The sequence below is a fragment of the Panthera pardus genome, unplaced genomic scaffold (genome assembly GCF_024362965.1).
Source record: "Panthera pardus isolate Hobbes unplaced genomic scaffold, ASM2436296v1 HiC_scaffold_4, whole genome shotgun sequence".
NCBI lineage: Eukaryota > Metazoa > Chordata > Mammalia > Carnivora > Felidae > Panthera > Panthera pardus.
Genome location: NW_026526969.1, coordinates 12175375 through 12191494, shown reverse-complemented (window position 1 = coordinate 12191494; position 16120 = coordinate 12175375). Strand labels below are relative to the sequence as shown.

At 57.0% G+C, this 16120-nt stretch overlaps 1 protein-coding gene across 4 annotated transcripts in view; it reads right to left on the bottom strand.

Annotated features, from left to right (window-relative positions):
* FBXL18 (F-box and leucine rich repeat protein 18) overlaps positions 1 to 16120 on the bottom strand; it is an 80147-nt gene that overhangs the window by 47270 nt on the left and 16757 nt on the right. For 2 of the 4 annotated variants that reach the window (XM_053894117.1, XM_019422532.2), the window contains exon 4: positions 10048 to 10266. The exons of 1 other annotated variant lie outside the window; for it this stretch is intronic. In XM_053894117.1, coding sequence (XP_053750092.1) covers positions 10048 to 10266 — 219 coding nt within the window. Of the gene's footprint in view, positions 1 to 3378; positions 3672 to 10045; positions 10267 to 16120 lie in introns of those variants that run through there. One more of the 4 variants, XM_053894119.1, reaches the window with a different exon arrangement.

Sequence of the window (16120 nt, the reverse complement as noted above, 5' to 3'; positions counted from 1 at the left end):
CCAACTGAGGAAACTGAGGCAGCCTGAGAGGCAGGGCTGGGCTCCAAGCCCAAGTGCCGATGCCACCCCCACAAAGGGCACCACGACGGGACCTGTGAGACACATGGAGATCAGACACATAAACCAGAGGGAAAGTGCCGACCCCGAAGAGAGGAGCCACTCGCCCGGTGACAGGACCGCAGATGTGACAGCAGCCCTGTGGCTGAGTCACGGGGAGAAACCGGGCAGGGAGTGGCAGGGCAGCCCAGGGCCAAGTGTGCCCCCCTGCTGGCTCCACAATTCCCTGAGCCTGAGGCAGGGAAGGAGATAAGAGAAAAGAAAGGCAGCAGGAAAGTGACGACAAATCCCAGCCTTTCCCTTTTCCCTGGTGGAACCCAGGCCTGGAGGCCAGAAACCAAGGGCCGGGTCAGGAACCTTCTGGTTACTGTGAGCTACGGCGCCATCTGCTGGCGACATCGCAGAAAAGCAGCTGGGCCCCCGCTCTGGCAGCAAGGCCGGCCGCAAGGGGCCCCGCGGCCCAGGGTCCCACGCGACTGGAAAGGCCAGCAGGTCACCCATGTGCGGCCCGACTGCCGGAGCCTCCCTGTGCTGGCCCAGACCCACAGCAGGGGCCGCGCCACAGACAAGCGCAGAGGCCACCGGGACACCCGTGCAGAGGCGGGCCAGCACCTCTCCCGTCGGGCTGCATCTCGGGCCTGCCCCCTGCAGCACGGCCAGAGAAAGGCTTCCGGTAGAACCTGGACGTGGGTGCAGCTCTGGCAAGCACAGAAGATTCTTCAGACCTGTGAGCCTCCCTTAGGGCTTGCGGGCTCAGGGTGAAATGCCCACGTGGCTCTGGAGGGCCCACACAGCACCCGGCAAGGCCCTAACCCTTCTTCCCTCTGGACACAACCTCCCATCCTCACCTTGCTGGGGTCCAGGCCGCACTCCTCACCTGACTATGAGAGCCTCAGTTTCCCCATCTGTACACTGGGACTAATGGCCCGTATCTCACAGGACTTCCGTGAGGCTTGAGTAAGAGGCAACGATACACAGCGCTGGCACAGCCCCCAGCATCGAGGCAGGGGCCCGGAGCAGAGGCTCCAAGGAGGTTCGCTGGAGATGCGAGGGCTCCAGGCACCGCAGGCCGGAACGGGCCCTTAATTCCCCCGAGGTGGCACTAGGCACGCGGGGGACCCGGCCATGGCCCGGGCCTGTGCCAAGTGCTGGGACGCGGGACAGAGAGATGTGTGCGGCCTCCGCCCAGGATGTCCACTTAACCAAGGCCAACCTCAGGTCTGCTCTCGGATGCCGCGCCCCAAGTGTCAGCCGTGATCGGTGCCCACTGGGGCCATCAGTGAGCCCAGCCCTGTACCCGGCTCGTGGTCCGGGCGCGGAAAACAGAGCACACCGGGCCTCAGACCTCATCAACGGCAGAGGCTGCAAAGAACATAACTGGGAGTGCTACGCCCCCTAAGAAAGGGGCAGGTGGGCGCGGTCCGAGAGGCCAGGGGAGGGATGCCCTTGACCAGGCCACCAGGAGGCGGGCAGGCTGCAGACAGGGACCTCGAGAAAAGAACCGAGAGTGAGAAAGAGAAGCTGAGAGCAGGGACTGGCCTCTTCATGCCAAGAGCACAGCGGCCCGGAGCACTGTGTTGAGAACGATTCTGAGGATCAGAATGACAAATTACCTTCCTCGGCCAATGACACCCACATGGGGAGGGAGACGTTCAGACGCTCTCTTGTCACAAGTACGGGCTTCTGAACGGCGTGGTGGCCTCAGATGTTCTCAGTTTCTGAGAAGGCTCCCGAGTGTACACGGAAAGCTGGTCCCCGTCTCTGCGGGAAGCTACCCTTCAGCGGGGAGAGAGGCAGAACCCCACAGGGTTCTCCGAGCCTCGGCTTTCGGCAACGGGCGGGAGCGGACGGGCCAGTCCCAGCTCCTCTGGCAGAACACGTCCAGCGGGGAGGTGCCAGCTCCCCGAAGCCAGAGCCCCCGGGAACGCGGTGACCTACAGCAAGTCGGCGAGGGGGACACAGGACTGGCAACTCTTCCCCGCGGCCGAAAGGGCAGAGCCGGCCCAGCAGCGTCTCCATCGTGCACCAGAGAAAAGCGGCCTTCGCCTGCACGGACAGCAGGTGCGTGGGGAGAGCACAGGGCGGGGCAGCCGCACGACCTGCCGCGCACCCCACTTCCCAGACAGCTGCGGTCCCTCCCAAAGCCCACAGCGCCTGGGCCGCACAGCCTGCACCCGACTCAGCCCCCCGAATCCCGGGCACACCAACAGCATTGACTCCATCCCACCCAACGAGCATACTCAGGTGTGGACACGCGATGGTGAGCTGCCCTTGCCGACACGGGCTCCAGAGCCGGAAGATTCCTAAAGCGGAAGGTGAAGGGGAGTCAGTGGTACACAGAGTGAGCTACGGCCAGACCAGAGACCGCGACCCACCCATATAACGGACACAAAACAGAATGAAAAGTAATCGTGTGCAGAGGGGCACCCGGGTGGCTCAGTCGGTGAAGCGTCTGACTTCAGCTCAGGTCATGACCTCACCATTTGTGAGTTCGAGCCCCGCGTCGGGCTCTGTGCTGACAGCTTGGAGCCTGGAGCCTGCCTTGGATTCTGTGTCTCCCTCTCTCTCTGCCCCTCCCCTGCTTGCAATCTGTCTCTCTTGCAAAAGTAAACACTACAAAAAATTAAGAAATGATAACAATCATGTGCAGATTTATCGACATAAAAACCATCTACAATGTGTTACATTTTTAAAAATCAGATGGGGCACCTGGGTGGCTCAGTCGGTTAAAGCGGCCGACTTCGGCTCAGGGCATGATCTCGCGGTCCGTGGGTTCGAGCCCCGCGTCGGGCTCTGTGCTGACGGCTCAGAGCCTGGAGCCTGTTTCAGATTCTGTGTCTCCCTCTCTCTGACCCTCCCCTGTTCATGCTCTGTCTCTCTCTGCCTCAAAAATAAATAAAAACGTTAAAAAAAAATTTTTTTTATTTTTTATTTTATTATTTTTTTTTTTTTTGGGACAGAGAGAGACAGAGCATGAACGGGGGAGGGGCAGAGAGAGAGGGAGACACAGAATCGGAAACAGGCTCCAGGCTCCGAGCCATCAGCCCAGAGCCTGACGCGGGGCTCGAACCCACGGACCGCGAGATCGTGACCTGGCTGAAGTCGGACGCTTAACCGACTGCGCCACCCAGGCGCCCCCAAAATTTTTTTTTTTTAAATAAAAATCAGAGTAGGGGCACCAGGCTGGCTCAGTCCATAGAGCCTGCAAATCTTGATCTTGTGGTTGTGAGTTCGAGCCCCACGTTGGGTGTAGAGAACACTTAAAAATAAAATCAGAAAAAAAAAAAAAAAAATCAGAGTACACACCATATGATAAGTCCACCCCGGGTCGGCCGGCCGCGATGACCTCTGGTTGGTGGAACCATGGGGAGCTCTCACAGAAAAGCAGCTTGACGCATGGTCCAAATTTTTAGAGGAGTATTAACATATTATTTCCATAACCAGGGAAAGGAAAACCTCAGCTAGGATTTCTCCTGAGCAGTTCAGCAGAAAACTGCAAAGATGGACGTGAAGTCTGTCCGGCAAGGCCACCGGAAATTCTGGAGACCTCCCGGCTGATGGCTGTCTTCGGCATTTTGTTAACATCGGTGGCCTCCTCCCTGTCAGCTCCCCCCGATCCCCGGGACACAAAACTGGTGAAGGAAGCGACCCTCTCGGCCGTGCTGACCCCAAGCGTCCACACTCAGCTCTCTTTCAGGGACGCCGCGCACTTCCCCACGAGCGGTCTCTAAATGGCCGCTGCCCAAACGACCTGCTCACTCGGGTCAAGTTCTCTCCAGGAAGCATTCCTCCCGACTTGTTCAAATTCTGGGAGCTTATCTAAGTTCTAGCTCCGCCTCCAGGAATGCCACACTCTTGAGCGGAAGACGGGGGCCCTGGTCTGCAGGGCACTGAAGCCGAGGGGGTGCACGGCTTCTAAAGACGCCCCAGTGCAGGGCGACGGGGGCAGAGTGCTGCCCCTCGAGGAGCAGGAAGTGTTTGAACTCTACTGCCTTCACTCACGACTGTCCCAGTACCTACTGCTTCAAAGTCTAAATGAAGTGCAAAGACACCAAAAATTTAAGAGTTGAGAGATCTTAGCATTGGGGCGCCTGGCTGGCTGAGTCAGCGGAAGGTGCGACTCTTGATCTTAGGGTCATGAGTTTGAGCCCCAAGTTGGGTGTAGAGGTTGCTTAAAAATAAAATTAAGGGGGAGTCTGGGTGGCTCAGTCAGTTAAGTGACTGACTCTTGATTTTGACTCAGGTCACAATCTCACGGTGTGTAAGTTCAAGCCCCGCATCAGGTTCTGTCTGTGCTTGACAGTGTGGAGTCTGCCTGGGATTCTCTCTCTCCCCCCTCTCTCTGCCCCTTGCTGCACTCTCTCTCTCTCTCTCTCTCAAGATAAATAAATTAAAAAAAAAAAAAAGAAAAAGAAATAGAAAGTCGAATAGAGGTTCCAGGGGAGCTGGGTAAGCGGGTTAGTTTTCACGATCACACGATCACGGGTCACCGTAACAAATTTAATAACAAAGAAAACGTCTGAAATGCTGGGAGAACTACCAAAAAATGTGACACAGAGACACGCAGCGAGCAAAAGCTGTCGGATAAATGACACGAACAGACTTGCTTGATGCAGAACTGCCACAAACCTCCCATTTGTAAAACAAAACGAAACACAGGACCGGCGCGCAAAGCACGATAAAGGGAGGTGCGCCTCTACACTTACAAGCAGCCAAGGTGGTAACGTTTATGGTATGTGTATAAAAAAGGCTTCAAGGGGCGCCTGGGGGGCTCAGTGGGTTAAGCGTCCGACTCTTGATTTCGGCCCAGGTCATGGTCTCATGGGTCAGGAGCTGATGACCTTTGCGTCTCCGAGGACTCCAGCACAGAGGGAAAGGTAAGGATTGCCGACTGAGAATTTCTCCTGGCGCTGGCTGCAGAGACGGTGCCCGTCAGCCCGCACGCTGGTTTCCACCTGATAAGCTGTCCTGGGTCAGCCTAAGACGGAGGCGAGTGATCTGATACTGAGCAACTCCGGTCATTAGTCGAGACTTCAATTCCACCCCTCGTTCAAACTCCCCAGCACGTGCTGGAAGCTCAGGAATCCCCAAGTCTTCACTCGACAGTCACCGTCCCCACACAGCACAGCACAGCCCAGCCCGGGGGGACCGGGGATCTGCGGAGCACTGCACGGGGAGTGCTCTGGAGTCTGGAGTGGAGCCAGGGAGGCTGTGCAGCGTGGGGCACTCGACCGAAGGGGAGCCTAGGAGCAGGGCCTCACTCAACTGCTTGGCCAAGCGTTAGGCTAACCCACGCTCACCACTGCCTGCTGGAGGGGCATCGACGCTCACTCGGCCGAAGGTATCGGGCCACCTGCTTAGTTAACGCAACACCCCGGTGCGATCAGCGTTTCCAGGAGGTCTTTGAGCCTCCGGCACACGCAGGACTCAGGTTGGCAAGTGCAGCCCCCGGGGAGGCTCCCCGTGACCGCCACTCAAAGCCCACGTGGCTCTACTTTGCAGACAAACCAGCCGGCTTTGATACCTGGGTTCTCCAGAAGGGGAACAGGACGGGCGGCAAGTGTGAGAGGAAGCTCCGGGTGTAAGAGAGGCAGCGGAGGTGGCCGTTAAACGCGTGGCAGCAACCTGAAGCGACGACGGACACAGCAGGAACCAGGAGGAGGACCCGATACGGTGGGCCCACGGACTCCGGGCACGGCCCAGCCTCTCACCAGCCAACACACCACCACCCAAAGCCAAGGCCGACAGAGAAGTAAGGCGTCTGCGGAGCTGATCACAGACCGGGAGAGAGCCTGGTGATGAACACGTCAGACGACGCTTGCTGGGAACAGACAAGACACAAGCTTGGACAGCAGGAGGGCCCTCCTCACCCAGGAGACCAGGACAAGCCCAAAGCCCAACGATATCAAGGGGTGGGGCACGGATGTAGGGCAGGAACTCTCTCACACTCCGCCAGGGGAAGCAGGGCTTGGGAGAATCACTTTGGAGAGCATTTTGCCATTTTCTTTTTTTAAAAAAAATTTTTTAACGTTTATTCATCTTTCAGAGACAGAGAGTGAGTGGGGGAGGGGCAGAGAGAGAGGGAGACACAGAATCCGAAGCAGGCTCCAGGCTCCGAGCTGTCAGCACAGAGCCCGACGCGGGGCTCGAAGTCAAACACACTGCGAGATCATGACCTGAGCCGAAGTCAGATGCTTGACCGACGGAGCCACCCCGGGTGCCCCGATTTTGGTGTCTGATAGTGTCACATCTGGGAATCTGGTAGCTGCACAGGGACATTCACCGGGATAGAGGAAACACAGGAAAACAGCCCGAACATCCATCAGCAGAACAGAAACACAAGATGTGACAAATCCGTTTGAAGGGTTACTGCGCATAGCACGTGGCAGGAACGAACTAGCGCTAATGAACAGCGGCAGACCTCAAATCCGCGGTGGAAAAACACAGGCTGCATAGCCACGTGCCTGTATCAGACATTTATGGACGTTACAAACACACAGAAACAAAACCCCATGCTTCTCAGGGGATGTACTTGGGGCTGTACTCCTGGGACTTAGAAACCAAACTCACACCGGCAGGTGCAACAAGTCAAGGGAGCTTTGTTTCCATCGATGCACGATTATCTTTTATCTCTGTGTTTTAAGACTCTTAAAGTAAATTCCAAAGGGAATGCAGAAAAGGCCAGACCTAAAACGACAAACACTGCGTGGTTCCACTTGGGTGAGGTCGCCAGAGTGGTCAGACTCCAAGACAGGGAGAGGGTGGGAGCCAGGGGCCGGGAGGTTAGTGTTTCTGGAGACAGGGCCTCCGTTTTCGCAAGATGAAAAGTCCGAGGATGGAGGCTGGTGATCACACAACAACGTGGACCCGCTCGACGCCACCGGACGGGACACTTACAACCAGTTAAAACTGTCATCGCTTTTGTTTTGTTTTTTTAAAGAGGGAGAGAGAGAATCTTAAGCAGGGTCCACACTCAGTGGGGAAGCCGACACGGGGCTCAATCCCACAACCCTGGGATCAGGATCACGACCTGAGCCTAAATCAAGAGTTGGACACTCACCCAACTGAGCCACCAGGTGCCCCTTAACTGTTTTTGGTGGGGGGGGGTGAGGGGTGGTGGCCCTGGGTGGCTCAGTCGGTTGGGCATCTGATTTTTTTTTTTTTAACGTTTATTTATTTTTGAGACAGAAACAGAGCATGAACAGGGGAGAGTCAGAGAGAGAGGGAGACACAGAATCTGAAACAGGCTCCAGGCTCTGAGCTGTCAGCACAGAGCCCGACGCGGGGCTTGAACTCACGGACTGTGAGATCATGACCTGAGCCGAAGTCGGATGCTTAACCGAGCAAGCCACCCAGGCGCCCCTGGGCATCTGATTTTTGACTTCAGGTCATGATCTCATGGTTTCGTGCGTTCGAGCCCAGCATCTGGCTCCGCAACGGCAGCACGGAGGCTGCCTGGGATTCTCTCTCTCTGTCCCTCCCCGGTTCACCCTGTCTCTGTCTCTCTCAAAATAAATAAACTTAAAAAAAAAAACAGTTGAAACGGTAAACTGTGCTATGTATATACATCTCACGACGAAAAAGAACGCAGGGCCATATGACCCGAAATCCAACATACACGTTATTAAGCAAAAAAGCAAAGCACATATCAGAAAGCGCACAGGAGAAAACACTGTGTATCTGTTCATTTGTGAAAACAGAAAACAGAACGAATCACTGAGAACTGACAAGACCAGGTGTCTAAGGGGGGGATGGGGTGGTAGCGAGGCGGAGGGAGGGGGCGTGGGGCGGCGCTTCTCCGAGGCCGCCGTCTGATAGAGCCCTGACTCCGAGCGCCACAGCAAGGCTTGGCTTCACGTACGGAAACACGGGACAAATAAAACCTCCCAGGACGCGGCGCGAAGGCAAAATGCTACGTGACACAGCGATAAAGGACCCCGACTGCATGACAAACAAGTGACATGAGCACACTGAAGGGGTGGGGTGCAAAGAACAACCCTGAGTAACTCCGGAAAGCAGGGACCGCGGGGGGGAGGCCAAGAGCGTGAATACAGATTATCCTCGGGCTCCAGGCGGTGGGCTGGCGACTCCCAAACTGCCTTAGGTGTGCGCCCGAGGGCGGAGCGGACCAGCAAACACCCCGTGGATGGTGACACCCAGACTGTCCAACGACAGGGAGGGAGGTCGTGAGGAAGGAAGAGGAGTCTGCGGGAACGGGAGCCCTGGGCTGCCGGGCTGGACGAGACGCGTCAGCATGAACCTGTCTTTGATGTGGATGCAAACGGGCGACGGGGACACACAAATACGGATGTGTGTAAGGACATACACACATCGGGGCGTCTGAGTGGCTCCGTCCGTCGAGCGTCCAAGTCTTGGTTTCGGCTCAGGTCGCGATCTTGCGGTTCAAGACACCAAGCCCAAGTCAGGTTCCGCACTGACAGTGCGAAGCCTGCTTGAGATTCTCTCTCTCTCTCGGCCCCTCCCCCACGTGCACACGGGCATACCCACTCTCTCTCCCAAAATAAATAAATAAACGTCAAAAAAAAGAACACGTAGGGGCGCCTGGGTGGCTCGGTCGGTTAAGCGACCGACTTCGGCTCAGGTCATGATCTCACAGTTCGTGAGTCCGAGCCCCACGTCGGGCTCTGTGCCGACAGCTCAGAGCCCGGAACCTGCTTCAGATTCTGTGTCTCCCTCTCTCTCTGCCCCTCCCCTGCTCTCACGTGTGCAGGCTCTCTCTCTCCCTCAAGAATAAACATTTAAAAAAATTAAGGTAAAACAAAACAAAACAGAACATACAGACCTCAATTTCCTACTGCGTCCATAAGGGGGCCTGGGGGCGGTGACACCCCAGCAGCAGTGAGCATACCCCACACCCGGCCTTGGTTTCTAATTCCAGCCTCTAATAAAAGGAGCCAGGCTCCATGAGGAAATGGTGGATTCCAGGACTGGGCCTGGAATATCTTGTAGTGACAGAAAAGGAAGGAAAAGGAAGAAAGGAAGGAAAAGCTCAGAAAAGGAAGGGGCATGTCGAAGGGGGCACAGGACCCAACCTGAAAGAACACGCCCACGGCCAAATCTGGAACGATCTGTGCAAGCCATGAACGGTGTGAGCATGACAAAACCCCGCTGAATGAAACGAGTATCCACGAGTCCGTGCTGATACAAGTAGATGCCGAGGAAGTAAGTGAATGCGGAGAGGGGACAGGTTCCTGCTCAGAGCACAGCTCCGTTAACAAAAGTGGGAGGAACGAAGGAAACAGACAACCATCACAGCCAGACGTCAAAGTAAAGCAACTGTCACTAGAAAGATCCGTCGCCGGATGCCAAGATTAGCGGGCAAAACTCCGACGAGAACCGGGGTATCTGCAGACTCTGTAAGTATCTCCCCACGAGATGCTTCTTCATTCGAAAGGGAATAACGGGCCGAGGGACCCGCAGACACCAATGAGAAGACGTGACAACACCCTGTGTCCCTGGCACACCACGCCGAGGACACAGCGTCACCGTGGGTGACGACGGGCATCCTACCAAACACCTGGCCCGTGCTCTGCACAAAGCGTCAAGGTCATGAGAGACCAGGAGAGACCGAGGGCTGTCACGGGCCGAAGGCTAAGACGACGTGACTACCGCTGTGACGAGGGCTCTGAATCAAACCCCGGGACGGGAAAGGACCAGGGCAGGCACTGAGGAAATCCTAAGCGTCACTCCTCATCTGGACGACCGCACCGTGGGGACGTGTGCGCTTGGTGGGGGAGGGGGACGGGGGGGGGGGGGGGAAACACTCTGCAGTTCGGCTGCCTGGAACTCGACCGTGGGGCAGCGGGAGCGCCCGGGAGGTGAGGCGCCGCCGCGAAAGGGAGCTGGCCTTCGTTCTCACGCCACCTCCGCGGGCGCCCTCTCGACCCAGGAAGCGGCCGCCTCTGCGCCAAGCCCTCGGGAGGAGCCGCGTCACCGGCGCGCCCCCACCCCACCCCCGCGCCCACTCACCTCCGGAGCAGGGACTGCTGCAGGCTCTTGCAGGTGGCCAGGGACTCCCCGGTGAACATGTGACACACGACGACGTGCAGGCAGCGCGCCATGAAGGCCAGCACGGCCTCGGGCTGGAGGGTGCCGCTGCGGGACACCAGGCAGAGGCGCTGCAGCGCGGAGCACTGGCTCAGCGCCTGGAAGAACTGGGCGTTGGCGCTGAAGTAGGGCTGCTCCAGCCTGCGGGGAGAGAGGGCGGTGTGAGACCACGCTGCTGCCGCCGGACCCCCCCCCCCCCCGCCCCCTGCAGGGGTGGGGTGGGGGGAGCCTCTCGCGAGGGGGGGCCAAGCGGGTCTCTGGGAGCCAGACCCAGACCAGCTGTCCCCACGCCTGTCTACGCCACAGTCCCCCGGGGCATCGGGAGGAGACACAGACCCCAGGGCCTTCCCAGCTGATCCCGAGTTGGGGGCAGACCCTGGAGGCCTGACACGACGGGCGAGCCACCGTACAGACCCCAGCCGGCCACTGCCCGGAGCCTGGCGACCCGCACGCTGGCTGGGCTGGCCGCTCGGCACCCCACCCACCTCAAACGCTGACCTGTCGGGCAGGGGGCGGGGAGCCGCGCTTACATGGGATCCCAGCCACACACTGCTGCCCGCGCCTGTGACACACGACGACAGGCTGAGGGCAGTGGAGGGGATCTGGAGGCTGGGGCCACTCCGGCCACGGAAGGGAAGGCGACAGATCCCTAGTCCTTCCGCCACGGAAGGAGAGGCGACACCGGGCAGATCCCTAGTCCTCCTGCCACGGAAGTGGGGGGGACACCGGGCAGGTCCCCCCGTAGATAGGGGCTGAAGGCAAACAAGAGCCAATCTACAAAACCGGGGCCTCGGCCACAGACCACCACAAAAGATGGGAGGTGCACCAGGTCCCACCTGCTTTAGAAAGACGGACGAAAAGAGGGGTGCCCGAGTGGCTCCGTCGGTTGAGCACCCAACTCTTAATTCCGGCTCAGGCAGTGATCTCGCAGTTTGCGAGTTCGAGTCCCATACTGGGCTCTGCACTCAGTGCACTGAGCGCAGGGCCCACTTGAGATTCTCATTCTCTCTCTCTCTCTCTCTCTCTCTTTCAAAATAAATAAAATTTAAAAGAAGTAGGGGCGCCTGGGTGGCTCAGTCAGTTAAGTGTCTGACTTCGGCTCAGGTCGTGATCTCATGGTTCGTGGGTTCGAGCCCCGTGTCGGGCCCTGTGCTGCCAGCTCGGAGCCTGAAGCCTGCTTCCGATTGTTTCTCTCTCTCTCTCTGCCCCTCCCCCGCTCATGCTCTCTTTCTCAAAAAATAAACATTAAAAAAAATTTTTTAATAAAAATAAACATTAGGAAGGAAGTGAAGAAGAGAAAGGAAAAGAAAGGAAAGGAAAGGAAAAGGAAAAGGAAAGACACGAAGAAATGGGAGAGCCACAGTGGCTGTCGGACAGGGCCTTGGCACAGGCAGGAAGGAGTGCTGGAGCCTCCAGCCACAGGGATGAGAACAGGAAAGTGGTGTGGAGGACAATGTTCCGGAGCCTTCCAGACCCTTCTGCGCACCAGCCGGAAAGCCTAGAGGGCAGACAGAGCTATGTGGTGGGGACACACGGTTGGAGGTGCTGAGGACAATGGACAGGGCAGTTCAGCACCAGCTGGAAACACGGCTGCGGAACCAGCAGATGCCCAGATGTGCGGCAGGACGCCGGGCCGCAGGCCAAGGGAGCCCTCTGGAATGCGAGTCGGAGGAAGAGCAGAGGGCCGGGGGGAAGCTAACAGGATTGCGGGGGCTGCCAGGAGGAGGGCCGAGACCCAGGAGAATGGGAAGAGAGGAGCTGGTGGGAGCTGTGTCCCCCCCCCACAGACAGGTGGCTGTCCTAGCCCCTGGCACCCGTGAACGCACCTTACTTGGAAACAGGGTCTTTGCAGGGGGGACTTCGTTAGGATGAGGTCGTGCTAGACTGGGGGCGCTGTAATCCAGTGGCCAGTTCCTTACAAGAAGGCCATGCAGAGGCACAGCAACGCAGGGACACCCAGGGAGAGTGCCATGTGACTGCAGGCAGGGACTGGAGTGACACGGCCACAAGCCAAGGACTGCCAAGCACTGCCAGCGACCGCCTCTAGAAGCCAGGGGACATGCCTGGCACAGAGGCTCCATCAGAGCCTCTAGGAGGAACCAGCCCTGATGACACCTACAGCTCGAACCTCCGGCTCTCAGAACTGTACGTGAATCCAGGGCGCTCGGGTGGCTCAGTCGGTTGGGTGTCCGACTGGCTCAGGTCATGATCTCACGGTTCGTGGGTTCGAGCCCTACGTCAGGCTCTGTGCTGGCAGCTCAGAGCCTGGCGCCTGCTTCGGATTCTGTGCCTCCCTCTCTCTCTGCCCCTCTCCTGCTCATACTCTGTCTCTCTCTCAAAAATAAACATTTTTTTAAAAATTAAAAAAAAAAAAAAACCTGTGCGTGAATCCGCTTGTGCTGTGGCGGTTTGTGAGGGGAGCCCCAGGACCCTAACGCAGAGGCCGAGCAGACTCACAGATACCTCCCTGGTCAGTTACACACACGCCCAAGACAACCACGTGAGCAGAGACCAACGTGTGTCCCCCTGTGTAAGACCTTCCCAGGGGGGCGCCTGGGTGGCGCAGTCGGTTAAGCGTCCGACTTCAGCCAGGTCACGATCTCGCGGTCCGTGAGTTCGAGCCCCGCGTCAGGCTCTGGGCTGATGGCTCGGAGCCTGGAGCCTGTTTCCGATTCTGTGTCTCCCTCTCTCTCTGCCCCTCCCCTGTTCATGCTCTGTCTCTCTCTGTCCCAAAAATAAATAAAAAACGTTGAAAAAAAAAAATTTAAAAAAAAAAAAAAAAAAAAAAAAGACCTTCCCAGAGAAAAACGTAAGGATTATCCCTGGAGAGCAGAGCTCGGCTCCAGAAACTTCCTTATGTCACTGCCTTCAGCAGGACTTCCGTCCATCTTAGGCACACACAGTCATCACTTGATGCTTTTATTTTTTTTCCACTTGATGCCCTTAAAAAGCTTGCTCAGAGCCTCTGTCCCCCTCTTTCTGCCCCCCCAAAAATAAATAAACATTTAAAATAGGGGCGCCTGGGTGGCTCAGCCAGCTAAGCGTCCAACTTCGGCTCAGGTCATGATCTCACAGTCCATGAGTTCAAGCCCCGCGTCGGGCTGTGTGCTGACAGCTCAGAGCCTGCAGCCTGCTTCAGATTCTGTCTCCCTCTCTCTTCTGCCATTTTGCCACTCACGCTCTGTCTCTCAAAAATAAATAAACATCAAAAAAATTTTTTTAATTAAATAAATAAACAGCTTGCTCTGAGGGGCAGGGGAGTAAAAAAGAACAAAAAGCAGCTCGCTCCGGCTGCCGTGGGGGGTGTCGCCGGTCACCTGGCCAGAGCGGCTCCAAGGCTGTGGCAGCACAGAAGCTCGTGGAGGCGCCGGCCCGAGCAGCAGGGCAGTGGCCGTGGCCAGCGGGGGGCCTGGATGGATGATGCGGATCTGGGCCCGTGCGTGGGGAACCGCAGCCCACGGGGGGCCCGGCAGACAGCGGAGGCCCACAGGCAGCTGAAACCCGCTGCCTCCCGAACGCGGGGCGGGGGGTAAAGGGGCAGAGGACAAGATTTGTCAGGAAGGTGCTTCCCCGCCCCTACCAGGCTTCATCAGTCTTTGGGTCGCCTCCTTCTGAACCGGATGACCGACAACAGGACACTGTACAAGGGCGGCCACCAGGCAGCAGGCAAGGTCCTTTCTCCGGGAGCCTCCAAGGCCACCGACGGACTCGAGACAGATGGCGGGAGAGACTCGGCCGGCCCCCGCGGGCAGCCAGGCCCCAGAGACCAAGTGCAGGACCGCGCCCGGCGGGGCTGCAGCCTCCACTGAGAGGACACTGCTGTGCATGCACTGGGTGCCCCTGTCCCTCTCCCTAGGATCCCCTAAGTGTCCCCAAGGCCGGCCACGCTAATCCACCTAGCAGCTCCTCCCAGGGCCCGGGCGCCGCGCAAAAACTCCTCGCAGAAACCCCAGGTCAGACCCGGGACATTCTGTCTCTCTGAGTCATGGCCCAGTGGCTGCGGGCAAGACCTCCATCCCTATGCAGGATCCACAGAGACCTCCCGGCCAGGTTGGTGACCTCCTGGGACACTGCCGACAAGGTGCTAAGCAGTCGTGGATGCTCATAAAAGGAGACCTTTCCAGGATGAGCAAGAAATGCCCACCCCCATCCCAACAAGACAGAGTGTCCCCGTCCAAGCCCCCAGGTGGAGGAAGACCCGAAATGCTCTGAATGCAACACCTTCAGAACGGCTGATCCAACCAGGACTGGGTGTAGGGCAGTGGATGGGCGCTCCCCAGTTCTCAAAGCCTAAAAAGACCCAATTGGTCATGCACTAGGTCCCCATCACCCCGACACCTGGGGACACTACCAAGTTCCAGGACAAAAGGAGAGAGGTTTTCAAAAAGGGGTCTTTGAGGAAAAAAAGAGCAATCCCGGCTATCTACAGCAGCCACCCGACAGAATATCCCCCAACAATGGAATGTTCTAACCTGAGCTGTGCAGTAGGGGAGCCACCACTCACTGAAATGTGGTTCATGAGACAGGTTTTTAATTTTATTTTATATTTATGGGTGCCTGGAGAGCTCAGTCGGTTAAGCATCCGACTTCGGCTCAGGTCATGATCTCACCGATGGGGGGTTCGAGCCCCAGGTGGGGCTCTGTGCTCACAGCAAAAAGCCTGGTTGGGATTCCCTGTCTCCCTCTCTCTGACCTTCCCCCACTCTCAAAAATAAACACTGGGGTGCCTGAGTGGCTCAATCAGTTAAGTGTCTGACTTCGGCTCAGGTCATGATCTCACGGCTTGTGGGTTCGAGCCCCGTGTCGGGCTCTGTCCTGACAGCTCAGAGCCTGGATGGAGCCTGCTTAGGATTCTGTGTCTCCCTTTCTCTCTCCTCCTGCCCCGCTGGCACGTTGACTCTCTCTCTCTCTCAAAAATGAATAAACATCTTCTTTTATTTACTTATTTTTTTTTGAGAGAGAGAAAAGAGAGAGAGTGCATGCACAAGAGGGGGAGGGGCAGAGCGAGTGAGAGAGACAGGATCCGAAACAGACTCCAGGCTCCAAGCTGTCAGCACAGAACCCGACATGGGGCTCGAACCCACAAACCGTGACATCATGACCTGAGCCGAAGTCAGATGCTCAACCGACTGAGCCCCCAGGTGCCCCGAGCTTCTGACTCTTGATCTCCAGGTCACAAGTTTGAGCCCCACATTGGGGGTGGAGATTACTTTAAAAAAACAAAAAAATGTATACGAGTAGAAATGCTACTAAGCTCCTGACACTAACATTGTGGGGAGGACAGTGGGTCCTTCTAGAGTACGCTCACAAGAAGTCTCACGTTCACTCCCCCATCAACAGTGGAGACTCAGGACGTGTGAGGGAAGAGAAGAGCGGCACTCAGTGTGTGGCAGGAGGGAGCCCCTGGCAGGGCTGTTCTGGGCTCCAATGCTAGAGAAAGGACCCCCCTGGGGCAGCCACAGCCATCAGAGATCCGATGCCAGCAGGTGCCCCTTGGCAGAGATGTGAACACGGGCCTCCCCCCACCCCCAGACCCACTGAACGAATTTCATCGGTAAGGAAAGGACTCCAAGAGCCGTGAGCAGAGAGCAGTGCCTCTCCGAGAAGCAATGGTGGCTGTGTGCAGTCCTCATTTACCCAAAGGAAGGCCAAAGTAACAGCCAAAGTCATGCAGGGCCCAGACGGAAAGCGAATGTCATCCCGGTTATAAGTGTGAATTTTCTGAAAAGTTGACTTTTCTTGAAAAAAAGTCTAAATATACTATTTCATTCTATCTTTCAAAGGCAAATTACTCTCTTTTTTAAATATTTAAAATTTTTTTCTTTTCAACTTGAGAGAGAGAGGGAGAGAGATGGAGGGAGAGAGAGGAAGTGTGTGCACACGCAAGCAGGGGAGAGGGACAGAGAGAGAGAGAGAGAGAGAGAATCTGAAGCAGGCTCCACACTCAGCTTGGAGCCTGACTCAGGGCTCAATCCCACCACCCTGGGATCATGAC